General features: G+C 36.9%; 1 protein-coding gene across 3 annotated transcripts; it reads right to left on the bottom strand.

Moving 5' to 3' along the window:
* Positions 1–28: 28 nt before the first annotated feature.
* LOC143876112 (proline--tRNA ligase, cytoplasmic-like) lies at positions 29–27,336 on the bottom strand. 3 transcript variants are annotated; one of them, XM_077377754.1, is made up of 14 exons: positions 27,264–27,336; positions 27,091–27,162; positions 25,939–26,003; positions 25,761–25,843; positions 25,341–25,433; positions 20,840–20,956; positions 16,747–16,934; positions 12,935–13,001; positions 8,282–8,404; positions 8,032–8,184; positions 5,953–6,237; positions 2,552–2,770; positions 565–658; positions 29–352 (listed from the first exon to the last, which is right to left on the bottom strand). In XM_077377754.1, the coding sequence occupies exons 3-14, from the start codon at positions 25,994–25,996 to the stop codon at positions 288–290; spliced, it is 1,545 nt and encodes a 514-aa protein (XP_077233869.1). In that variant the 5' UTR covers positions 25,997–26,003; positions 27,091–27,162; positions 27,264–27,336; the 3' UTR covers positions 29–287. The 3 variants fall into 3 exon arrangements, with proteins under 3 accessions (XP_077233869.1, XP_077233870.1, XP_077233868.1); XM_077377755.1 differs by having other exon boundaries at positions 27,257–27,275; XM_077377753.1 differs by lacking the exon at positions 27,264–27,336 and having other exon boundaries at positions 27,091–27,250.
* Positions 27,337–27,798: the final 462 nt, after the last annotated feature.

Below are 27,798 nucleotides of genomic sequence, written 5' to 3'. Positions count from 1 at the left end.
GTCTACCTTCAAAACTGTAATACCCAAATTCTTGCTAGAAAATATTCTACGTTTTCAATAATCAATATTGCATGAATATTCAAAATTTTCATCAAGATAATGCCCAAATTTAAATTCTTCCTAAATATATAAGTTATCCATATGATGAAATGTGGGTAACACTTTAGCATTAGCCCTATGAAACACTTTGATTGCATCCAACACATGTCTGCGAAATATTAAGCAAAACTTCTTGTATGAGCAAACCGTGAAAGAATATTGGCGGATGAAGAACCGATATGAGAAACTCAATAGCTCCGACCCCAATACGACCATTTCTTCGCTGGCTTTCCCGAGGCAAAGCATGCAGTACCTGCACAGACGTTAACCATGAGTCCAGAATTGTTTTTAACATGGAAAATGGCTCTCAACAAAAACATTTTAACTGTTTCGGCGGCAGACAATAAATTTTAAGTCAAGACTAAATGTACAAGAGGTTTTTGATTTCAAACTACCACGCATGAATAATGATCACCATACAGATTCAAGATGAAAATTTCAGCTGTTACAGAAAAGAAATGGCACCTTCGGGGAGTTCTGGCTGATCAAACGGGATACATAGTGTCTTCGCTGCTCCCATTTCACCTTTAGTTCGTGCTTTCACATCCTTTTCAACCTCCTAATGAACACAATAACATAAAACCCTATGAACAATGTAGATCAAATATAAACAACGGAAATAAATTAAAATTTTTGCAATGCAAAACAAGAATGTTCAACCAATTAATGCTTCAAAATGCAAATATAGAACAAAATGGAAAGAAGGCTTAATGCATGGAACTGTCCTTGAAAATAGAATACAATCCATCCTCATACTGACAAGTGTCCCAAAAGCACATGAAAAACATGTCAATGTAAGGTCTAGGATAGTAAAATCCCCTAAGAAAAATTCAATGACGAATTGTCACAAACATAATGAAGAAAAAGATTGCCAAAAGGAAGGACTTGTCCTCGAAAACCGACAGCAATCCATCCTTGTATTGAGAAGTCTCCGAAAAGCACATGATAGGATAGGTGTCAATATAAGGATCAGATCATCCTCTTATGTTTCTAGCATTTACAACTGTCCCCAAAGAAAAATTCAATGAAGAATTTCCATAAACATAATGCCAGATTGCAGTAATCACTTCAGTAAGTAGTGTAACATAAACTAGATTCAAGAACATGTTGGATATGGTAAGTAGCATAGTTTTAAAACTTCCCCGCATCATCATGGACTTCCCCGAGTTGACTCCCTTTTACGTTGGCCGGGCTCAGCGTTTTGTCGCCGCGTTCCACGTTTCGGCCTACAGTATTAATAAAAACTAATTTGACTCTCCCGGATTATGACCGGGTCAACCGAGTACTCGACGCGTCGTGCCAAGTTGACTAGGATTTTCTCCGGCTGCATTCCACGCCGCATTTGCATTTTTAAACACTCGTGATTAGCATCGTCTTAACATAAGTTTAGTTCGTTATGCCTCATGTCATGTCCCAGTGCATAGATCTCAAGGAATGTCAAAGCTTATTCTGTAGAGTACTTAACACAATAAATTCATGAAAGCAAAGTCGCAAAAAACATAATAACAGGTACAACCTTTACATGCATGGTATAAAGTGAAAATAATCACTCTCATATTCCAGATGTTAAAATATGTCCACCAATATAACATCTGAATGAAATATAAGTTCTTATGAAACGTTTCAGTTACTAAAAGCATAAGAACTAAACGTAGACTATATTATTATTTTTTTAATTTACCAACCTATATTAGTTTTTTTTTTTTTGAAAATTGTAATATTTATGACAATTTTTTTTACCATTTCAGACTCGTCATCATTTTTTGTCATCACTGAGATATTAGTAATACGGGTGTTTTTTTCTTTTTGAATGGAATTAGTGAGAAGGGGGTTTCTAGGCAATTTCGCAAAAACAATATTGCAGTCCCTCTTTTTCAGGAGAGTAAGTGCCTCCTCGTATAAATAAATGAATAAGAAAATTTACATATGAAGTGTCTCCTCTCTCTTAAAAAAAAAAAAAAGGGCGGCCCAGTGCACGAGGCTCCCGCCATTGCAGAGTCTGGGGAGGGCTAGATGTACGCAGCCCTACCCCTGCTTTGCAGAGAGGCTGTTTCTGTGACTCGAACCCGTGACCACCAGGTCACAATGGACCAACCTTACCATTGCGCCAAGGCTCGTGGTAATGAGAGGCCGCAAAAGAAAAAGAGAGGCCGCAAAATGACTTTGTGCGAAATTGCCTACACACTCCCTAGTAATAAAACATTAGAAGTACTCCATTTTAGTTAGAACTCCAACAAATTATGTTCTTTATCGTAGAAAGTTGTAGACATTCTTATTAAACCCAAGGAAGCAACTCAAGCTGAGACCTCCACAGTGGCAACCACCAAACATTCAATCCTAAATAAATAATATAAATTCCAATTAAAAGCACGAACGTGTAATTAGATGAGAAATTGTCTTCCACATTATAAATGCCAAACGAATTATGAATGATAAAAACAAATACAAATACCTCTTCATCACACCAAGGAGCTAAGATCATTTTCTTCTCATTAAGAGCTACAGTAAACTCATCCCATGTCTTTATGACCTTGATACAAGCATCTCTTTTTTGCTTTGCTGCATCAAACATGCTTTCTTGGATTTTGGACAATATATCTTTAACCTCCTCAATCAAATTGTCCATAGGTATGTCCACTTTAGCCGAATTGTCACGACGAACAACACGCACCTGCAAATAAAATTCAGAATTAGTCACTCTTCTAGTTTATACGCTACGACATCTAAGAATACAATATAAACAGAGAACATAATACATGAATCCAAGAAAATTATAGAACTTAATAACTGATACAAATCAAGTGCAACATGATTCATTGTCCGATTTGATCTTTATCCCTTAAAATTGACAAACTCATTCAATTTTCACAATCTAAAAACAATTTGCAAAACATTGAGAAGGAAAGTGATTAGCATATTCCAATATATATTGGGACAACGATATCTGCACTCCCTTGTTTTCACAATGTCACTAGTCCTTTATAAAACATTGTTCTTATTGGTTAATGATAGTTTTTTGCGAATAATAACAGCCTTTAACAGCTCACTAGAAAAGTGTAAATAAAGGGAAGGGTGCCACAGGGAATGTGCATATCAATTGTCAATCGTCCTGGATATTATGCTTATGAATTTATGAATTTTACATTTTTTGATGGAAGGTAGTTAATAGAACTATCAAATACAGTAACGTGCTTTATACAGCTAATTTCAGGAGGGGTGCAGAGGCTGCCTAATATAACTGCACCTTATAGCATGCTAAAAATACATACTACAAAACTCATGCACATATACAAGCTAAATTAAGGCACGGTGAATAAAGTGTATGCATATTTATCTGAGGAAAATGATATTTCCACCCTGTTTCCCAACATTTCTACCCATTTCTGTTTGTCTTTTCCAAAAGCATTTCCCAAAAAAAAAAAAGAAAAAAAAAAGAAGAAAAGACAAGCAAAAGGGAATGGAAATGCCAGGAAAGGGGGTGGAAGATCATTTCCTTATATCAAATGCGCATGATTGTGGTCTTACTGAAGGTTTGAAGCATCTCAAGGGGTCTCTTTCATATTGGTGGTTAAAGCTCCTATCCTTATGCTTATTTGTGTTGAAAAGCATGGTCCTATTGAAGGGTATAAAGTCGAAACGTGTTGGCATCTATTAATCATTTAACCATATATATATACTTTGGGGCACTTTTGGTGTGCCAAAAAAATCATGAGTTTGCTCAAGTTTTTGAACTCCAAAAAATACAAATTGTATTCTTTTGTTTTAACCATGTGGTTACCTCTACCGCTAGTTGCTTATGATTTAAACCTCAAATCATGATTTCAAAGATTATGGACAAGGAAGGAGATTTTCAAAATCGAAATTCCAAGGGACATATTGTGTTTCTCTTTATCCCCCTCATCTCAAGCTTCCTCTTCTAGTCGTACTCCCTTCTCTCCTTCCTCCCGTCTTCCCTGCCTCTTTAATGCAAAATCCACTCATTGAAACCTCTTCAAACAAGCTTTTTCTTACTAGCATTGCCCCTCTTTTATGAACCAAAATTCTAGAATGATTCACTTCATGTTGTGGTTGATTCTTTAAAAAATTTATTGAGATTTTGATCCATCCTGATGTTGGGTTCCATTTTTGACTTGCCATAAGCTAAACTTGTTCTTCCAATGAACTTCTTTACCTTGAACCTCACAATAGAAACATTTATGGCAATAATGAAAACCCAACCAAAGCTCTAATACCAGTTTGTTATGAAAATAATGATCTATGGTTCAATAGAAACACAAATAAATAGAGAAATTAAACTAAAAACACCAATTGAGGACACAAGATTTATACTGTTCCTAATGTTTTGTGACTACATCCACAGGCGAAGGCAATCCAAGAGATGCCACTATATTTGGAGATTACAAAGTACAAGATGTGGTCTACAACCAATACCTTTTGATGAGGACCATCAATCGAGAAAGGAAAGAGTGGGGGGGGGGGGGCGGCTAGGAGCTCCTTTGGGTTTTAATTTATTTTTAGGGTATAAATGGCATTTTACTTTATAGGGATATACTTGTCATGTTGGGGTTTTTTATTTTTAATGCAATTGGGAGAGCTTCTAGCAATTCATGTAAGTAAAATTAGTATCCTAATTTTGTACGAACAGGATGGGAAGTGGTGCAAGTTGTTAGCTTCAATTAGGAGCAAGTCCCAATGGAAAATCTTGCAAACGCATGCAAATTGATGAAATAAAATTTTTGAAAGCTGTCGCAACCCCAATTTTTTGCCGTATGGGTTCATTGTGTTTTCCCTTTTTGTGGATTCCTTTGGTAAATGGAGTTTTTTCTTCCAGGTGGATTCCTAAAGATCTAGGTGAATTTCCAGAAACCATTGGTGGATTCCTTTCAATTTGTTCCCTTAATTCTTTTTAAACTATTGTTCCTTCCCTGCTCTCCCTGAATTGCTATAGATTTTCCTCTTTTCAAATTTAGCTTCTCAATTATGTTTTCTTTATTCCCTTTTGACATTATCTCTTACATTTTTCAATTCTTCTCATCTACCTATCTACTAACTACTGTCCAACTATTGGTTTCCATTACCATTTGCTATTCTTTATATTGAGTTCTTAACTTCAAGTCTTGATTTCATTACTTTCCTAAATCCTAATTCATCATTTGTTTTCTCTCAATTCTTTCATATAGTTACTGAATTTAATGCAATCATTTGTCTCAAATTATAGTTCCTATTAGCATTTTCTGATCTAAGATTCCACCTAATTAAGGACCTTCTCCAAAGGCTCTTGGTTCATCCTCTTTGGGTTTTCCTACATCATTGGACACAAGATCCCAACACTAATCCCAATACATTAACTCCACCAAACATGGAAACTACGCTATTTTCGCATGACAAAAATACCCTTTTCTGTGCTTCGAGGGATAGAATTCAAGACATGAATATAACAGTATAAATTTGGTTGTGTGAATGAAACACTTTTCTCCGCAATACACACTTCGAGATTTTCCTTGTACAGAAACCTATTACAGTCCAAAACTTTAATATCCAAGACCACTTTGTAACTTGTAAACCCCTCCACTCAGATCAATATAAGAAAATTCCTTGATGTCACTAGTGGTAAATGTCTTGAAAGCATTAAATTCAAGGGCCAATTAGAGTGACCCAAAGTAGCCAAGCTAGATAACACCATGTAATGAACCAGATAAGTATAAAGTATAAACCAACCAGATAAGTATAAAGTATAAACCGACAGAAGAAATAATGAGATCCAGTGATTCACAAATCCATGACAATAGAAAAGAAGAATGATTTCATGGGTGAAATGCATGCTGTAATCCAAAAGTATAAGCTGCTGCTTACCTGCTTATTAGCCAAGTCTTTGGGCCCAATTTCGATCCTCAATGGAACACCTTTCATTTCCCAATGGGAGTACTTCCAACCAGGCGAATAGTTGTCTCTTAAATCCTCCTCAACACGGAAACCGGCTTCACTCAATTTCTTCACAGTTTCAGAGCAAGCAGCAAAGATGGCCTGTGTATCAGCATCTTTGTAGGGCACAGGAACAACAATAACTTGGACAGATGCTACTTTAGGTGGTAGCACCAAGCCTTTGTCATCTCCATGAACCATCACCATCACCCCAAGCTGTGAGCAAAAGAAATCACGTTACATTAGTTAAATTTTTATGAGCATAAAATTCCACTGCAACAGATGACAACAAAATCATGCCAAATTTCTGTAGGCAGGAGATGTAGACTTTTTATTTTATTTTTCTAATTGGATAAAATGTCTTAGAATTAAGATCCGAGGAAGGGGAAAAGAAAAGAACAGAAAGAACAAGAACAAGACAGAAGAAAAAGAGCAAAAGGTGAAAGAATTTGAACATTAAAGATAGATAACACAGGAAAGTAAAAAGGAGCCACTATTATTTTATTTTTATTTTTGAATGATTGGAACCAGTCTTAATTGAACAGCGTAATAATGTTGTTCTTGCCAGAACAAGTGAAAATAAAAAAACACATGCTTAAAAGATATTATTCCGAATAGCTGGCTGTGTACTTGGAAATTCAAACATAAAAGGTATAGAACACAGGAATGATAAACAGAATTGGTCTTAGTCTAACCGATCAATAATGCAGTACTCAAGCTATGTTAACAAGGCAAATTATTTTTTGAACACCGGCATAAAACATCCGAATCGTCTGACAAAGTTGTTAAAATTCCTTAATAGGCCAGTCCTGCAAGGGATAAACATGTGACTGGAAATGAAGTGTCAATTACAGTAAGAGTCCTCGGCCCCATTAGCTTTTTGTGAATATTGATAACCAAGGGTCCAAGACTATTAAACCATAGAGAGTGATACCAAGTATAATGAAGAACTGTTATGATCATACTCAACAAGAACTAGCCCAAGGTAAGACCAAGTGGACTTAGATATGTCAATGATTGATACAGTGAGTTTTTTATTGACTCAGGTGAGTCATGAATTTTGAATGACTAGGGTGGGCAAAAAACGAATCGACATGTGTGAGCCAATGCTTGACTCGGAGTTTTTACTTTTTAAGCAATGGTCGTGACTCATGATCCTTCATAGGCAACAAAGTCCGAAGGCTACCTTGCTTACGTTTGGCATACGGAGCCCTCAATCATTTTTAGGTGTTGGAACTTGAAAGAATGACAAGTAGCCCGAAGTGTCGGCAGCCCAACTCTGGGATTAAACTAGTGAGTGCCAATAACCATTGGCTTCTATATAAATATGAATAATCCCTGCCTCTTGAACCACAGATATACATGATAGCCTAGTCAAGAACCTTGTGAAATCCAAATAGTTGCAAACACCTGCCTTGCCCAACACAAAACACCGAAAGGTCCCCTCAGTCGTAAAAAAATATTGACAAAATGAGCAAGTAGCCAAAAGAAAAGGCATGCAACAGAAAGTTTTATCCATTACCACCACATTAATAGTTTATCCAATTTAGTGGGTAAAGTAGAAGGAGACCAAGCGGGCATCGTCATGAAGCAAACCTCCAAAAGCCTATGGATCAGAAATACCTTTTCTGCTCTTATCAAAGTTCATCTGTAAGGCAATCTCCAGAAGAGGCAACAAAACATCTAAACATTAACCTCAAACATAATTATCCATTTTTTCACTATTAAGTTATTGAAAAACACCCAGCTCATATTTGGAATATTTTATAGAAACTTAAGACCAAAAAGAATATAAGCAAGATCTTGCATAAAATTAAAAGGACAATTTGCACTCAGTAATTTTTCAGAAGCAGCACTCGTATAAAAAAAAACATGTATTGGACTATAAATGCAACCAACACAAACCAACAAAGGCAGGCATATATTGCTGCTCTGTCAGACAATCTATTATTTTACCAAAAGATATTAATTCCCATGAAAAATAATCGATGAAATATATAAGAAAATTACCGTACGAGTACTGTAAGCCCAAGAATTCTGCCAAACAAGACCCTTCTCTCCTTTCTCATTCTCAAAATTAATCTCAAACATCTTGGAGAAATTTTGGCCAAGGCAATGTGAGGTAGCACCTTGTATACCACGCCCAGTGTTTGGAATAAAAGCCTAGCCCGACAATAGGTAACATATAGATTATAAGAAGGCACCAGATAAGTATGGACCAAATTCATCAAATTATATGCTACTTTAAGCATATTAATACCTCAACACTTGTTGTGTAAAGACCACCGGCAAACTTTTCTAGCTCACTTTTCTTCCCCTTTACAACTGGAATTGCAAGAAATTCTTCATAAATCCTCCGATATAACTCCAATATTTGGAGAACCTGGAAACACGTTTACATGCAAATACTCTCAGATATTAAGATTAAAAATGAAACATTGGCCATATTTAAGCCAAGATACAACTAATCTTGAAAAACAAAAAGAATGAAGGTATTAATTTTATATAACATATATGGTGTCTAAGCACCTTTGCATTTTACACATTCCATGTGGAAATAAATTGCAAAGAATCACATTCCCTCCATTATTTTTGGAGGTGTCTCACCTTCCATATGCAAATGCAGGGGGCAAAGTTATAGATATACACCCCTAAAGCTGATAAAGCACCAATAATACGATGAAAATGTGGTTAAACCTAATACAGAATCATCCAAAAAATTAGGACAGGCATAGGACTGGAGATATAATGGACATGAAGTTCATAGAAGCATCATGTGTTGTTAGATGAGATTGGGCTGAAGAGGAGTTTGTAAATTCCGACTAGTTTTCCATTGAATGTATTTATAATGATCCAAATTGAACAAAACTAGTCAGGACGAACTAAATATATTTTGCATAACACATTAGAACAGGCTAATTTATTAGTTTAACACTTTAACCATTCAAACCAGATGGTTCTTTGTGAAGTGCCACACTGGAAGCAAGCTAAGCAGTAATTTTCCTGACTACGCTTTCAGGAATTAATTTTTTGGATTTTGGTCCCCCAAAAACCTAAAATGTTAAAAAATAGAAAATCAAAATTTTCAAACCTCTTGTTTGGAAACCCTTATTTTGATAGATAAATCACATTAATTTATTTTAATTTTCCAACTTGACTGTTACTGTTACTCTGTCTGTGTGTGTGTGTGTGGGTGTGGGGGGGGGGGGGGTATATCTATCTAAACATGTGGGAGTAAACATCTTACCTTCTGGTTTTGTATTTCTAATTTATCTTTTTATTAAAATGATACATTCAAAAAAGGAGAGAAATATAACTCAAGTGTTGACTGAGTAGGTCCAGCAAAGACTACAACATCAAAGCAACAGGAAATAAACAGCACCCTGGGGTAAAGGAATAGAGTCGAAGGTAATCAGATATGGGTGCTGAACTCCCTCCTTAGCATGCTCGTAATCTAACCGCCTAACATGATGGAACAAGATATCTCCACCAGACTAAAAACTCATCACATCATCTATCATGTTGAGGAATCTCCAAGGGATTCTACTTGGTTCCATCAGCCATTGGATAACATCTTTGAGGTCACCTTCAATAACACTCTAGAGGGAGAGGAGTCCACATAATGTAGAACGAGTTGGAGGATAATTAAGGAACAGATAATGTATGCTTGAAATAGAAGAGAAATAGTATTTTGAATAAGAAAATTAGAACATCTAAAAGAGAAAGGATAGGAGTTAGGGCATCACACCACTAATTAACCAAAGGGATTGCACCATTGGCTAGGCCATGAGCATCATGTCAATGTCTAGGCGCAATGGAAGTCGCATCAACGCAAGAGCAAAAGCTTCAAAGTTTTATCCTTTCTATTATTCCAAAAAATGTACAAGGCTTTCTCTTTAAGGGCGTATTCGGCCACCATTAGTTAAATGGATTTTACTTCTTTTATAGGTGTGGGTAATGAGAAACTAAAAATCGCAAAAAGCTTGTTCAGAAAATACGGCCCGTCAAGCCCATTTCCAACTTTTTGTGTTTTGTGCTCTTAAAAAATATGAGATTCTATGAAGCGAATCCTGAGATTCTATGGAGCGACTCGGAGTCGCTTCCACAGATTCTCATCTACCCGTTTCCGCCCGATTATGCTGGACTAAATGAGAAGCCTTGCCAAGCACGCCCTAGAGAGATGGGAGGTTCTGGTAGTTAACTACCTGGGGCGCTCTCTTTAAAATAGAGAATAACATTTGGCAACGGGTGATTATGGTAGGACATAACTACATGGGGCTCTCTTTGAAAGAGAGACTGGCATGTGAAACCTCATAATTGTCTCAATAAATGATTACAAATTTACAACATAAATAAACACAATAAAATAAAAACATATATGATTCTCGCAACTGATGGCCCCCCATTATTCTCCCCTGCTTGCACAAAAAAAAAAAAAAAAAACACCCCCTTTGTAGTCTTGGGCACTGGTTCATCATTTTTAAACTTTAATGAATCCTCTCATGAAAATCCTACTTCCTTGCATCGTTATCCTAACTTAGCTCAAGTTAAATCCCAACTAGAAGAGCCTCTCACCAATCTAGATAGGTTCTCGATGAAGTCAAACCACCAAGCTAGAAAAGTGTCACACTTCTCTAGGAACGAAAGCTTACGGTTATCGTCGAAACAGAAATAAAGTTCTTTTTTAACATGTTTTTTTTTTTTTGAACATGTATGATCTTCACTATGTAGCGGAGATGAGAATGCTTAGATAGATGTGTGGCCACACAAGGTTAGATAGAATTAAAAATTGAGACATTCGTAAAAAGGTGGGGGTGGCACCAATTGAGGAGAAGATGAGAGAGCACCGCTTAAGATGGTTTGGACATATCCACCATAGGCCTTTGGATGCTCCAGCGAGAAGAGGCGACTCGTGACAAGTTGATGGAGTAAAAAGAGGTAGGGGCAGACCGAAAATAACTTCGGTAGAAATAGTGACGAAAGACTTGATAGCTAAGAACATAACAGAGAACATGACCTTGGATAGGATAGAATGGAAGAAAATGATCCACGTAGAAGAACCCAACTAGAGCCAGGATTAGAGCCGGGAAGATTTTCACTTTCTTCATGAAATTTTTCTAAAGGTTCATTTAGCCGACCCCAACTACTTTGGGACAAAGGCTTTGTTGAGTTGAGTTGAGTTGAGTATGATCTTCACTATAGAAATCCTATTGCAAGAAGTCGAACCCAGGTTTTGCTCTGATACTAAACCGATGTAGCACGGATTCGAGGATAATTAAGGAACGAATAATCAATGCTTGAAATAGAAGAGAAATAGTGATTTGAAGATGAAAATTATAACATCTAAACAAGAAAGGATAGGAGTTAGGGGTATCACACCACTAACTAACCAAAGGCATTGCACCATTGGCTAGATTATGAGCAACACACCCATGTATAGGAACAATGGAAGTCACGGCCCCGCAAGAGCAAAAGCTTCAAATTTTTTATTCATTCTATTATTCTAGAAAACGTGCAACGTCTTCTCTTTTAAGAGATGGGAAGTTAGTTACATAACTACCCGGAGCTCTCTTTAAACGAGAAAATCACATGTGGCAATGGGCGGTTATTGTAGGACATAACTACCTTGGGCAATCTCTCTAAAAGTGAGACGCACATGTGACATCTCATAATTGTCTCAATATAATATTACAAACATACAACATAAATAAACACAATAAAATAAAATAAAAGATCTAGTTTTTGTGACTGATGGCCCCCATCACCACACTTTGACTCCAGATCTAAGTGTCGCCAGCTCATACGTTCTAGATTCGATAACCCCAATCGGCTGAGTCATGGTTTTAAATTTCCACAAACACGGACACGAAAAGACCAAAATGTTTTTGTTTCCCTCCCCACATACCGAAATCCAAATGGATACTAAATAGGGATGCAACTCGAGTCAGGTTAGGTCCGGTCGAGACCAACCCAAACCCAACCTAAGGAACCCTTTACTCAACCCGAACCCGACCCGAACCCGAGTTCCAAACTGACCCAACCCGACCCGAGTTCAACCCAACACAACCCAAGTTTCTCACCCTGTAAGGATCTCAAATGAGGCCACCCATACCAACTGGATCTAGATTCCCAAACATGAAACCATCTAATTAAGCATAAAGGAGCCCGGCTGGGGAGGGGGAGGGATCCATCTAGGAGACGGTCCATCCTCAGAAAACGAACTGCACATGTGGAAGTCATGTGCATGCATATTGCCTTTTTCATACAAGTCGACCATAGACACCTGCACAAAGCTCCTCAACAAAATGGCCCAAGAAACAACCAAGCTGAAAATCCAAGTGCATATTGCCTTTTTCGCACAGTATTCTTACCTTTTTTATTTTGTACTTCTAATTTTATATTTTCCTACAGTATTAGAAAATCTTGAGATAACAAATGGGGAACAGACAAACATTAAAAATATCATAAAATTCAATACCTATTCATGATTCTGAAGACTTAAAAGGCCTTAAACATTTCAAACAAAAACACCAAAGAATTAACAGGATGCTGACTCTCAAACATTTCACAGGTCTTAATTTTTCTTTGCATAATTATTACTTTGTTTTTTGTTTATTTTGAATGGAAAAATTAGAGGGGTATAATTATTACTTTGTTGTCTTTATTTTAATAAAATACTTATGGTTTTTTTAAGAAATAAAAATCAAAATATTGAAATATTTTCAATCTTATCCATGTTAAGGCTTTTGAAATCAATATGAAAATACACCAACAATTGACACGACATTCCATCAGTAAAGAAAAATTAATGGCATAGAGTACAATGGTGTGTTAGCATCATTACAAGTATGAGTGCCTGAATTGCATCATGTTAAGCACAAAATAGTGTGGGAAAAATAAATAAGTCCCATACCTCTTCATCTGCTTCTTCCTTTGTTGCAAAAGCTGTATGCCCTTCTTGCCAAAGAAACTCACGACTCCTGCAATCAATACATATGCTTGCAATATTGGTAAATAAATTCTATCTAAGTATAGATCATTAAGAAGGCAACAATGTTTAAATTGGCAATGGCCTCCTCACCTATTAAGAAGCAAATATTTCAATTATAAATTAGTAGACAAACATGGAATAATATTTGTAAAAGATGCAAAAAACCAAAACTACAAACTTTGCAGATTCTAACAAGATGTAAATGTGATCAGTAGCCATTTCAGTTTCTTTTGAAAAGATGAAATCAAACACAAATCCTTCCAATGAAGAAGCAGCCTAAGGCACCAGCAAAGCTAGCATTAGGCCTAAACCTAAAAAAAATATGATTGAACCAAGATAACTAGACTTCCAACACAATGATTCCACCAGATCAGACAGAGCTTGCTTTGCTGATGTCAAAGTATGATACAACAAACATCTCATTAGAGGATATCCAAGATTTGAATGTCGTTGCGAATATTATCTGAATACAATATATGAAAAGAACTAAATTTTGCAAAACAAAGACCAAAAGAAAATTTGAAGTATTATTAGAAAGTGTAACAGGAAAAGAAACTACAATTGAAAAAGAGAAAGGAATGATAAGAGAAGAATCCGTGCAAATGAACAACTAGATTAGAAAACTATCAGATAACCATTAGCTCGTAGTGAACAATAGTAGTCAACCATGGGACAAACCCATCCAGTATAATGAAGATCATATGTATAATATAATGTAATAATTTTTTTAAAGGTTATAATATAATAATGCCTTATGTAAACATGGAGGAAGTCTAGACTGAAGGAGCCCTTGCAAATAGGAGGTGAAAGGGCGCCCTCATTGGCTGCACATCACCATCCTGCATTAATTTTTTTTTTCATTTGAATATTCACCATCCTGCATTAATAATGGCTGAAAAGTCAAATTGGATGGTGACGTGCAGCCAATGAGGGCGCCCTTTCACCTCCATTTTGGAAGGGCTCTCACCTTCAGTCTAGACTTTCTCGTAAACAAGTGAATAATGCATATAGATAGAGGAGAAATTTGAACAATAGTAGACAACAATGGGAATGCCTTATGTAAACATGTGAATAGTGTAGATAGAAAGAGAAGAGAAATTTGAAAGATAGTAGACAACAATAGGAAAAACCCATCCAGCATCATGAAGATCATATATAAAAGTTAATATAATAATGCCTTATGTAAACATGCGAATAATGTAGATGGATAGAGAAGAGAAATTATAAAAAAAATCTACCTAGAAATTATGTAGACAATACTCCAGGCAAAAAGCATGCCTTAATATCACTCCAAAAAAACTTAAGAAATGTAGGACTTTAAGAACTCTCATAGATCAATTCAGAAGATAATTTAAGAGGCCGGCTTATTTCCATGAACACCTAAATGGGTAATCTTGCATATTTTGGTGGCTACTTGAAGATGATCTGACCATATTTCCTTGTTTTACCAGTTGGATCTCCTCCAGTCTACCTCTTGAATCATCATGATATCAGACTATAGTCTCAATTATCATATGCTAATTGAAGATGGCCTCGTTTCCTAGTTTTGCCCATCACAGCTCCTCCAGTCTGGCACTTCAAAAAATTATTGGTGCAAGCCTAGGGTTCGCAGACAACTTTTCCGGGAACTTGTGAGCATAAAATAGATTATAATTCATATTGCAGCATCATTCATTCCCATAGCAAAATAAACAGGAAATAATAATCAAATAACAGCTAGGTTGTGACAAAGATACAATGCTTCTGAATTCTTCCAGCAACAGAAATCAATCAGCCAAATGAATTCTAAGCAATGAATTATAAATCAAGAAATAGCGGCTCACTAATCAAAAATCAGCCAAATGAGTTCCAAACAAGGAATTATAAATCAAGAAATATCAGCTCACTAATCAATAATAATCAGATATCTGATCAGGTACGTCAAACAAATCAAGTCTATAAAAACAAACTACCTAACTATGGTCCAAAGAAATCTAAAAGGGATAATGGAATAAGGGTAAGGGATGTGTGTAGGGTATAGGGTTAAGGGGGATGGGCGTAGGATTGGTTAAGGCAATCAAGGGTTGCAAAACTAGTGGGAGAGGATCAAAGAGGGAAATACGGGTAAGCTGTAATGAAATAAGAATATAGAGGAAATCCATACTTGGGTGGTGTGCAGATCCAGATGAATGTGGCCTCCAAGAGAAGAGAGATAACCAGAGATATGAGAAGACATGGCTGATCTCAGCCTGAAGAGAGAAAGGAAGGGAGATGGACAGATGAGTATGGGATAAAATTAAGATATAAAGGGTGAGAAGGTAGAAAAGGGGCCGTATGGAAGAAAATAGAAGGGAAATAAGAGGCTGAAAAAGCAGCAGAAACATGAAAAAAATCATAGATGAGGGGGCTCCAATAACAGCTGGATCAGCAAGCACTAAGGAGAAAAACTAATGGCTACAACAACAGCAGAAACTGCAGAGATGCACACACACACACACACACACACACAGAGAGAGAGAGAGAGAGAGAGAGGGAAAAAGGTTGGAAAGGGGCTGCGGCAAGTCCCCATACTGAGAGAAAGGAAGTAAGGAGAGAGTGATAGGGGAAAAGAGAAAAGACGGGAAGGAAAGATAGGGAGATGGAGAAGGGGAATGTCGCTTGTAGGCTACCAGAGAGCGAAAGAAGGGAAAGGAAAGATTTTTTTTTTTTTTTGAATGGCAGAAGGGAAAGGAAAGATAAAGCAGAACAAAGGAGAAAAAGAAAAAGATAAAGGTGGATGGAAGAGAAAAAGCGAGGAAGAGAGAAGAGAGAAAGGATTGCTGTTGAGCTGCACCAGCTGTAAGAAGACAAGGAAATGAAGGGGAGGGGAAGGAAGGAAGAAAAGAGAGGTGAGGGGAATAACTGACAAGTGTGTGCACGCGGGGGCAACGTGGGCCAGGTGGATCCTTTTTGTTTACTTCAAAACTTAGGGTTTAGGGGTTTTATATTAGAGGTGTGAGGTTTATGAGCTGAGCCCCAAGGCTAGCTAATAAGAAAAAGAAAACACATATATGGGGTTACAGGCTTTAGCCAATAGGAAATAAGCGTAAGTTGGGATTGAGCCTCTAGCACAATGGTCAAGGCTTTGTTCTTCAACCTGGAGGTCAGAGGTTCAATCCCAGCTTACCTACCAGAAAAAGAGAAATGAGGGTCAAGAGTGAAACAGTTGTAAAATGGGAAATGATATTTCCAACATCTAGCTAAATAAATGTCAATATACCAAAAGAAATCCCATATAAAAGAAAAATAAGACATATCCAACATAAAATAGATAAAACTAAAGACTAAGAATGTTGTATCACTTCATTTACGGTATTACGTTAGAATACTTTTCATTCACCGCATGCCATTCCACAAAATAGAGTATTCATTCCCCAAAAAATCCACTTTGAGGGAAGGAGAGAGTTTGATATACTTTCATGAATGGAAGAAATCTCACTTATTATATCTCCAATCCTGAAACCGGCATTGACTCAAGAGGAGATTTAAAAAAAAAACATAAATCTAAAAGCAACAAGAAGTCAAGAACTACAACGCATGGAAAGATACTAAGATTCAGAGAAGAAAAATGTGACAAAACTAAAACAATGTATAAGTGCTAAAAATCAAACATTAGAGAAGTCAAACATCTTAAAACTGCTATAGGAATAACACTATTAGATGCCATCAACATAAATCAAGATACAAATAAGATTAACATGTCAAGAATATTATACCTGATGAAAGGAGTGGGGTGGCTAAATTCCCATCGAACAACATTGCACCACTGGTTGAGCCTCAAAGGCAAGTCCCGATGCCCCCTTATCCACTTAGAAAAATAGGGATACATCACGGTCTCACTTGTCGGACGGATCGCAATATGAACATCCAAATCAGTATTTCCAGACTTTGTAACCCAAGCAACCTAAGAACCCGATAAGAAAATGTGGCATGAAAATTTTGGGGCAATTATACAGGGTTAAATCCGCCAAAAACAAAATATTAATAAAGTTGATAAGCATGTTTATGATGACACAAACATATATTCCGAGAAAAGAAATCCCTCTCTAGAATAGCCCCCACAAACTCTAGGAAGCAAAATCAATTGAAAAACTAAAAATCCTGGGGGAAAGCAAAATTTTAATTCTCTTAACAATCCCCCCCGAAACTGGAGAAAGGATAACAACATGCTCAAATTTAAACAAACACTTCCACACTGACTTTGGATGCTTCACTTTGAGTAGACATCAATCTAACCCTGTCAATAGCTTGATCCTTTGTCAAAAGTCAAAACATCACAAACGAGCAAAGAATTCCCCCCACAAACAACACATTCATCCACAAGTATCATCACTATACAACAGAACTCATACCACGAATGTATGAAAAGGTACGAGAAGGCAAAATGGAACACACAAGAAATGGAGTAACAGCCACACAAGAAATGGTGTAACAACCACAAGATTGGCTCGGCAGCCACAATAATGGCTTACCAGCATTAATCGGCAAAGGAGACGTTCACAAGAACCCACACGGAAAATTGATAGCAAGTCACTAGAAAAGGCTGCAATGAAGCCCACAATAGCCTACATAAAGGCTACACAGTAATCCAAAAGGGTCCACACAAAGTACCAGCTCTGCACGGTGCAACACGTCTACAAAAAAGTGTTGTAGGAGTACATGGACTTCCACATAGCAGTGAGCACAATGTGACAGCCGATCACACGAACACGCAATGCAGCAGCCCACACTTAACAAAGATCCAATCGTCGTACAAAAGGACGATGCAGTCCTCACACAACAACAAAGTAGCAACGAGAGAAAAGAAAACAACCTCAAGAACACAAAATCCATACGTAGGAAAGCACATCAATCCATGAAGGTATAGCAACTCCATAAACGAATGTCGAGGAGATTTCAGTTAATGCGAGGAGAAACTTCTGTCACTGGCACATCAGCATGGTAGTTCATCCATTTTGGTTTTCTAATCCAACAAGATGCTTTTTTTAATGGTAATTCAACAAGATGTTTTACGGAAAAAAAAAAAAAAAACCAAGAAGATCCCCCACAAGGTGGTTGTGCACAAAGGTAGGTGGTGAAGACTTAGGGGTTCAAGGAGAAAGTGGTTGATGGATAAAGACAATTACAGTTACTCACATATGTATAAAACTTAAAATGATTTTTAATAGCATTAGGGTTCAAATCTAGGGTTCTAGATTGTAGATCTAGGAAAAGAAAGTTTAGACCTAGGATTCTAGGGTATAGGTCTTTGATTCTCTCTGTACCAGTCTTGAACCCTACACCAAGGCAACAGAGTACTTATTGCCTCTACCACTAGAGCATGTAGGATTCAAGGGTGTAGGTCTAGGATACAGAAGTTCAAATCTAGATTTCTAGGGTATAGATATATGTTACTAAGGTGTAGAAGTAAGATTCTAGGATTCAGATCTATGGTAACAAACAAGTTTCAGCTTTAGGTTTCTAAGGTTTAGATCTAGAATTCTAAGGTTTCAGATCTAGGTTTCTAATGAGGAAAGAAAAAGAAAAAATTTCCTTTATTTCCTCTCATGGAAAACCCTAACCCATCAGGGAAAGACAATGAAGATGACAGAAAAGGGAAGACAAAGATTGAGTGGGTCGAGCTTGGAGATGAGCCTAAAAAATCTCCTAAAGTCAAAGAGAGAAGACCTTATGAAGGGCCACCAACTCCAAGGGAGCCCGAAATGGAAATCATAAAGAAAGATTGGAAGAAATTCAAAGCCGATGCAAGAAAGAACATAGAAGAATTTTTTATCCTAACTGGTCCAGGGAACATTAAAAGAACCTGTGTCCCGAAATACAAACTACCGTTTTTCAAGGAGGCATTAGCAGAAGAAAGAGAGGAAAGGAGATTGCGGTGGATAGCCCAATAAAGGGAGAGAGTGGAGGCTGAGGAAGTTCCTTCTGCGAATCTGTCGATCTGTCTAACTAAAGAGGAGGCCAGTTCATGGGATGAATCGGCAAACCTCCTGTTTTTAGGGGACGTGTTTGGGACTTGGCAGGATGATCGGTCGGTTAAGGAAAATGAAAAGGAAAAGGAAGAGGTGAAAAGTCAGAGCCAGAAAAAGGATGGGTCCCCTGACCCCAGCCCTTAGAGAACCTCTCCTTCTCTTATTTTTCTTGTAGTTATCTTTTTGGTTTTAGTCTTTTGTGTTTCCCTCTTTTGCTTCCTGGTTCTTTGAACTTTGATGTGAATCTTCGATGGGATCTTGATAAGTCTTTTGATGGTTTTTAGAATTGTTCGGTCTTGCTTTAAGGCTCTAAGGGGTGAAGGAGTTATTAGAATTTAGAGACGGTTCTTTAGTATCTTTAAGGAATGGTTGTTTAGATGGTTCATTATATTCTCCGGTCGTGCGGTGTTTGCTGGGGCTTAGTTTATTAGGTGGCTTCTTTTTTCTTGATTACGGGATTTTGTTAGGGTTCGAGTCCCGGCAGCTCTATCTCGAACAGCAGCTCTAATCGGAAGATAGTAATGGATCATCCGAGTGGGATTGAGGAACTTTGTTCTTCGCCGCTTGGGATGTATTTTCTTTCAAGTTCTGAGGTAATCGAAGAGCAAAATGAGTGTATGAAACGATACAGATGCTCGACTTGTTTTGAGCCACTTATTTCCTTGCTTCTGCTGAAGGAAGCCCTTGGGTATGTCTTCTTGTGGAAGAAGTTGATGGAGATTAGGATTCATGGGGCAGATTGCTGTGTTTCGGGTTGGTTCTTTGAAGGAGAGGTTCTCAAGATTCCTGCTGGATATTGCTAATGTGTTATAGTCTGGCTGTGTTAAAGATTGTCCCAGATGTTGGGCATATAGTATTTTTTGCTTTTGTTTAAGGTTACCTTTCCTGCACAATGGAGCTTGTTCCGATGTTCCTTCATGCTTGTAATCACGGGGGACTCCTGGTCCCTCTTTTATCTAATTATGAGTATGAAAATATATATAAATGTCAATTTTCAATAATAAAAAAAGATATAGGTTTCTAAGAATTAGATCTCAGATTTTAAGGCTCAATTCTAGGATACTAAGGTTCAACAATATAAGATAGAGAATAAGAGTCGGCGTGTCAAGTTGATGTGTGCTACACTGCTACCTTTTGGGCTCTAGATCTTGATTAGATCTAGAATGCCCGTGTTGATACCTTATTGAAGTCATAAGTATACACTTTATATGGAGGAAATGTGGAGAGTATGTGAGAGGAAGACAAGTCACGAGAGGAATGAGAAAAGGGGAGGAAAGGGAAATCATGGAGAGGGAGGATTCTCTCCCATCTCTTGTTGAGAGAGGTAGGAGAAAAGGGGATGAAAGGGAAATCATGGAAAGGGAGGATTCTCTCCCAGCACTTCCATTATATAAGTCACATAAACAAAATATATATATATATATATATATATATATAGGATAAATGCCATTAGGGGCATCCGAATGATGGGCCCTGTCAACTTCAAGTAAATAACTAAACAAAACCCTCAAAACACACACCTAAAGTAAAGTTAACAACATGGAACATAACTAGATACAGCCTACACTAATTTAATTCCCTAAAAATGACTAAAGACATCAATTTGGAATAATTGTGGAACAACTACAAGGGTGGTCATGGTAAAGAAAGGGGCGCATTTATCATCACTCTTTTAGGAAATTCAATGTCTGGTTTTGTTGCTGATATTGTATGAATACGGTTTCCCTTGTTGACTGAAACATTTCCTTTTACACCCTTTATCAAGAAGGATAAATGATCCAAAGCAAGCAAAAGATGTTGCAGGGCAAAATAGTCGAGTCCAAAGCACCCAAGACCTCACCTCAGGAGCAAAACCCTCTACATGATCTTTCTCCCGTTGTAGAACATCTGGGGTTACAAATAGAGGGAAGTAGCAATTCTTGATTTTCATCTTCTTTATCTCTGCATCAAAAAAGACCTGCATATTCATGGCATTGTGAAGTCAAAAACCATGTATACAACGCTAAATATATGTAAAAGGATTCAGGTACTGGTGATGTATATGATTTATCAGAAAATAAGAATCCAGCACTTCAAAAACCTAAAACAATTACCAAATGGAGCTGCAAAAGTTCATCAGCCAAGTTAATCAAAAATTTCCCAAGCTGCTGGCACTTATATGAAAATTGCTTGGCTATCCCCAACCAAGCAACCAAAACAGGAAAGAAGATTAGCATTATACATATATGAAGAGAAAGCAAGAGAAAGATTTTAGTTCCATACAACCAGTTTTAAATTGTTCAATATGAGTATGCATAATACAACTAGTTTCTATACGATAAATTGGGGCCCACAACATATTTCAATACGGTGGAGTTCTGTTTAGAAGTTTATTTAAGTATTTAGTTAAGTGATAATGACCGCTTTCTTTCGTCTTTAATATCTTTTAGTTATAAGTTGTAGCCTTGTAGGGCTCATGCCAAGACTTATTTCTTCGTGTTATGGGTCATAGAGAGAGAGACAGAGAGACAGAGAGTTTGATGTGATCCGACCGTTGGATCATTCTTTTCCATGCATGCAATTATTTATTTTAGTTTAATGAGGATTATTGGACTCATTTTATGTTTATTTGATATGCCTAGATGTGGGGGATGTCCACATCATCTAGGGTCCACTGTTGCACACACCACTCACCCCTTATTTATTTTGTTTAGCCTATTTGTCCTATTCAAGGTTTTAAATCTCGGTTTCGGTTTCGGTCATCACCGAAACCGAAACGTTTCGGTTTCGGTACGAAATTTCGGACGAAATCTTGTAAAAATTTCACCGAAATTTCCGAAACGTTTCACCGAAATTTCGGGTGAAATTTTGTACTTCACCGAAACGTTTCACCGAAATTTCCGAAACGTTTAATTTCCGAAACATTTCGGCGAAATTTGGTACTTCTCCGACTCACTGTGAATTTCCTTTCGTTTTCAACCGAAATATTTCGGCCGAAACGAAACGTTTCGGCCGAAATTTAAAACCATGGTCCTATTATGCCCTTATAAGTTTATTTTTCTTTCTTTGTTTCGGGGGCAAAGCAGTCTTCTCACTTGGAGATTAGAACTAATAAAGAGGGCCCCCCATAGCAAGCATATAAATATGAGTTTAATGGGGAGAAGCCCTAGTTTTGAAAAATATTGTGTGAAATAAACCAAAGGAGCCGCACGTCTCCCTCTCCCTCCACGCCATGGGCGTGTTCTCCTCCCTCCTCACGGCACGGGTGGGCTCTCTCTCTCTCTCTCTCTCTCTCTCTCTCTCTCTCTCTCTCTCTCTCTCTCTCTCTCTCTCTCTCTCTCTGATTTCATTCTTTCTTCTCGCTGCGGTCCCTCTCTATCTTGATCTCTTTCTCTCATATTCTCTCTTTTTCATCCATCTTTCACATATTATTTGGGGTTAGCCATGACTTCTCCACCATTCTCTTGGCCTCTTTGTTAGCAAGATCTACAAGTGAAATGACTGCTGCAAATTACTGGTAAGATTTATTCATATTTTCAGCCCTTTTAGACATATTTTAGCCTTTAGAAATCCTTAGGAACATCCCTAGTTAGTTAACCTAGTATATTTTGAGCCATTTGCCATTTTCTCATCAATATTTGGGCCCTAGACTTATATTCTTATTTGCGGACAGCAACTTAACAGTAAATAAAAGTCGTTATTTGAGCCTTGAATCTTCATCTTTTTATGTTATTTAGGTTCTTACATGCACTCATACTTAGTATAGAATGTTTCTCATTCATGAGTTCACTTTAAAGCTAAATTTATGATTCTTTATGTTGCTATTATTCATTTTATTGCTTGCTTATTTATTTTGGGTGTGGATATGACTATGGAGTTGTGAAAAGTTGATTCCATTGAGCTCCTAAAAGTTCATGTGGAAGTCGCGAGCCTCCAGGTTTGCACCAGAGTTGAAGTGATTCTTGAATAAAAGAGGGTCCAACTTCACTATTCATAACTGTTCACATCACTATTCAAGGTTTTTATAGGGGCTTCTTGAATAAAAGAGTGTCCAACTTCACTATTCATAACTGTCCATGTCATTATTCAAGGTTTTTATAGGGACTTTAAGTGTTTTATTTTCACTAGGATTTGGGTTTAAAGTGGATGGTAATGTGAATGAGTTATGAGTACCAACGTAAACCCCGCATGGGGCAGCTTTGTTTTATGTAAATAAGGATGGTTTGGTGTTTATTTTCATTAGGATTTGGGTTTAAAGTGGATGGTAATGCGAATGAGTTATAAATACCAACGTAAACCCGCAATGAGTTATAAATACCAATGTAAACCCGCTTGAGGCAGATTTGTTTTTATGTAAAAAGGAGAGTTTGGTGAGTGGTGTGCAGTTTGTTGTTTTCTTTTGTAGAGTTTTTGAGGAAGAAGCTTCCATTATTGAATATCTTTGCTACTTGATCTCTACAAGATATTGAAGAACTAACCTACGGCAACCGGACATTTTTTTCAGCGCAGAGATTTACTTTTCCCTAGTGGCAACGATTATTTTCTGTAATAATGCATCTTTACGCAGTTCTTTCAAGAACTGAATTTGATTGTGAAGATCCATCTTTGATGATACGTGTGTGTGCGCGCGCGCGCATATCAACTTTAATTACACGAAAATAAAACTTGCTCACTGATTCTTGATTTTGAGTTATCTATCAGTCTTGAATTCTGAAAGATTTTCAGCTGTAAAATCAGTTTGTGGTTCACAAAAATTTTGTTGCATATTCTTTATGGAATCATGAGGGTTTGGGTTTTATCTTCAACATTAATAGAGTATGGACCTTCCATATGCATATGGCCTATGCAAAGTTTGGCAAAACAAAAATTCAATGTAAGCGGGAAACTTAGCTAGAGACATGCTCATATTTGGCAAAAGAGGCAAGAACAAGCACAAGTGCATACTTCCAATTAAAAAACTACCAAAATCAATTACGAAAGGGGTTATGTTGCTATTTTAAAGATAGAAAATAATATACATGATGAAGCTTTTTTTTGCAGTAGCCATGAAGATATGTGTTACACATCTGAATGGTAAAAAGGGTCTCATTAAGTAATATGTAACATAGAACAGGTAACCACTCAGTTTACCTTCAGCCCTAACATAAGTAGGGAAAGGAATATTTTACAAATGACAAGACATGGGAAGGATTGGCAACCAAATGTGAGCCAATTAAACCCCGGTATACCCAAAAACAATCGTGATTCATTGACAAGAGATGTACTAGTTTCCACGAATCATTTTGACTATAACAAAATGGAATGGAATCATGGATACACTTCGATGATGTCAATCGCATGAAAGATAAGCACATTGAAAGATACCTTGAATTTGCAAATTACAAAGAGCCTGCCTTTTAAAAAAAAAATCAAAACCCAAGTCAACTACTAGAATTTTCTCCCTCTATCACTTGGCTCTAATTATAATACCACTAATATAATCTAGCTTCCTCATTGTTTATATGAAATAATCAACCAAGCGTCAACAATGTTTTCTGACTTAAAATTGTTCAAGTAATCACACTGGCATGAGGCATACGGTGAAAGTTCATTAGAAGAACTATGGATTTATGAAAGGGGCTTGGCTTTTAAGCCACAATTAAAAAACTTAAAAAAACACCCTCATCATTGTCTTTCTGATGTCATGAAGAAGAAGCAGTATAAAATTGATGAAACAATGATAAAAAATTTTAAAAAAAAAAAAAAAACCCTCATCATTATCTTTCTGATGAAACAAGTATCAAGAAGGTGAAGTAGTAAAAAAATCGAATAACAACAACCAACAGCTAGTCAAATAGCTATCAACAAGTGAACTTGTTGCATTATCATTACATGAAAAATATTCCAGACTTTGGATCATGGACATCTTCACGTAAGATTGAACCAACTTGCCAGGAAGTTTCTTTATTTCTATTAAAGGAACATAGAAGAGGAGTAGTTCTAAACCAAAGAACCAATGCTCCATTAACTTTTGAATGACAAAAGGGTCTTATAAACTTCTGTTAAACATGAATCAGAATCAGTACGGTGACCATAGTATTGGTCAATATACATGGCAGTCTAATTCTCAGGATAGAAATTTTCCATTAATTCCAAACTTTTAGTGTAACAATCTTGTCCAGAATAATAAAACACAGAAGTGGAACTGCCTGGAGACCACTAATGGAATTACCAAATGGTATTTCTTAAGAAGCTCATAAAAGTAACACACAAGATCTATATATCAACATCAGACAGAAAGTTGATAGGAAACCACAACTATAAACAGCAACATAAACTGACAAATACAACAGGTGTGCATAACAAGTGAATGAATTATTTACTTGCAAGACTTCCCAAATCGCCATCGTCCATGGCCTTAGTATATAACAACCGGATATATCGTAATATTCAATCATTTCACCATTCACAACAACCTGCAAAAGTTGGCAAATAGATCAAGCACGCATACAACTTCAACAAGGGCTATAATATATATCATAAGAAATGGTAAAACACCACCCCCCCCCCCTCTCAGCAATTCAACCCCCTTTCGTTTGTCGTTCACTGAAATTGAAGTTCTTTTCAAGAAAAGACAAAAACAAAAGGAGGTGGAAGTGGTGGGAAAGGACTGGAAATATCATTTCCCATATTTAGTGACAATAAGGGTATAAGACCTTATTTTGTGCCCTTTCAATATTTATGGGGGGAAAAAAAGCAGAACAAACTGATACGATAGCAATGCTCAAACATGTAACAGATACCTCAGAATACCACTCCCCAAAGTTGTCATCTTTCTTGGTAGATAAGCCAAGACCAGTTTCTTTCTTCACCTCCTTCTTCTTGGCTGAAGAAAAAAAATAGGATTTTAGCTCCTAAAAAAACCTAGAGAAACACAATGGAAGCTCATCTAACTGGAATCTTAAAGGGGATAACAGTCACCAGCTTTGGAGTTGGTCTTAGACTTCGAGCCTGTGGCAGAAACATCATCTTTCGCCATGTCTCAACTGCATCATAGTCCAATTGAAAAGCCCTTATAATCAGAATCAACAGCATGAAAAAAAAAAAAACAAATGATAACAAAGAAGACATAAAATACTAGAAGTAGAGTAGTACCCCCATGTGGTGCAATTGTTACTCACTTACTACTCCAATGGTAAGGACAAAAACATACAACCCATGGGGCAAAATAATCTTAAAAAAAAGCACCTCGTAATTAATTTATATTTAATAAACCAAAATTGCATATATCGAATAGACAAACATAGTTTATATTTAAAACGAAGAACATTCAACCCATAGGGTAAAATCATCTTAGGGCCCGTTTGGATGCCGAGAAGACTTTGATTTGGATTTCTCACATTTGCAGCCCTTTTTGCATTGTAATATGGATAGGATCAAATTCTTGAATTTCTAATTCAGCAGCTCACAGTGAAAAAAATCAGATTTCTAAATTTGCTGTGGAAATAAGAAATTGGAAATCCACAGATGTGGCAGTTTCCTTCACCCTCTTTTCTCCTCAATCTCTCCCCTCCACTAGGAAGTACCCCCTTCCCTCTCGATCTCCCTCTACAGGAGCTGCCGGATCTATTCATTTTGTATTCAAAACTCAATTCCAAATCCAAATAAAAAATGAGAGGTATCCAAACGGGCCCTTACATCATTTAAAAAATGCACCTCTTAATTACTTTAATATTTAATAAACCCACATTGAAAACACTGTGATGTAATAAACGAACATAGTTTAGAATTCAAACGATCTGGAAGCAAAATGATATTGGAGAAGGTCAAAGAAAACACAATAACAATTAATGAAACTAAAATTACTTTAATTAACCTCTCCATGAATTTCCAACACCTCAAAACCAAAAATAAATGGAAATAAATAATAGAATCTAATCAAATCACACAAAACCCAAAAAGAAAAAAACAGAATTGTGAAACTTATACATAGATTAAAAAAAACAAATCAGAAGAGTGAGAGAAACATTTTGAGAAAACCCTAGATAGATAGACAGAACCAAAAAAAATGAAATCTTGGCAAGGAGAAACAGTAGAAGCACATCAAATTGAAGAAATGGAAATGGATAATACCTGATTGTATGTTGCTTTTTCAAGGCTCTTATTCTTCTCTCCCTCCTTCAATGGGAGCACACAACAAAAACCCTAGAAAGAACCAATGTATCAGATGAGATAAAGGAGAGGGAAGAGAGATATAGTGTAGAGAGAAACCCTAAAATGCTAATTCGAGAGCATTGACCTTTTACCGTTTCTATTGTCTTAATAATCTCGAGGTTTTTTTACCTTCATGAGCTTGGCGCCTTAGGCTAGAAGTAATGGGAAAGGAAAGGGATATATTTAGGGTGCAGGTAAATTCGCACTACCTATAGGATAACTCGCTACTCTTATAATGCGATTTGCCGTCAAAAAGCGTTAAAGTGTGGCCCAATTCACGTTATAATGGGTCGAATTATCCTAGAGGGGGTGCGGATTTATCATCTCCCTATATTTCTCCCCTATTCTACTCGGCAGCTGCCTCTAGTGTGTTTATTACTACTCTTTTACACTGCTCTGTATGGTTGCCAGGTTTTTTTTGTTCTCGGGAGTTATGTGGGAGAAAAAAATACCCTGGGAGATAGGTGGGAAAAAAAAGTCCTGGAAGTATCCTGGTAAAATAAAAATCCCATGTTTGGTTATGTGGGAGAAAAAAATACCCTGGGAGATATGGTGGGAAAAAAAAAAACCTTTGTTTGGTTGCTTGAATTGTTGGGTAGAAAAAAATTCTTCTCAAGCTTATTTTTG

Source organism: Tasmannia lanceolata, unplaced genomic scaffold, assembly GCF_043159265.1.
Source record: "Tasmannia lanceolata isolate RefF3 unplaced genomic scaffold, GAP_Taslan_0.1 ptg000004l, whole genome shotgun sequence".
NCBI lineage: Eukaryota > Viridiplantae > Streptophyta > Magnoliopsida > Canellales > Winteraceae > Tasmannia > Tasmannia lanceolata.
This window is presented reverse-complemented; position numbering and strand designations above follow the sequence as displayed.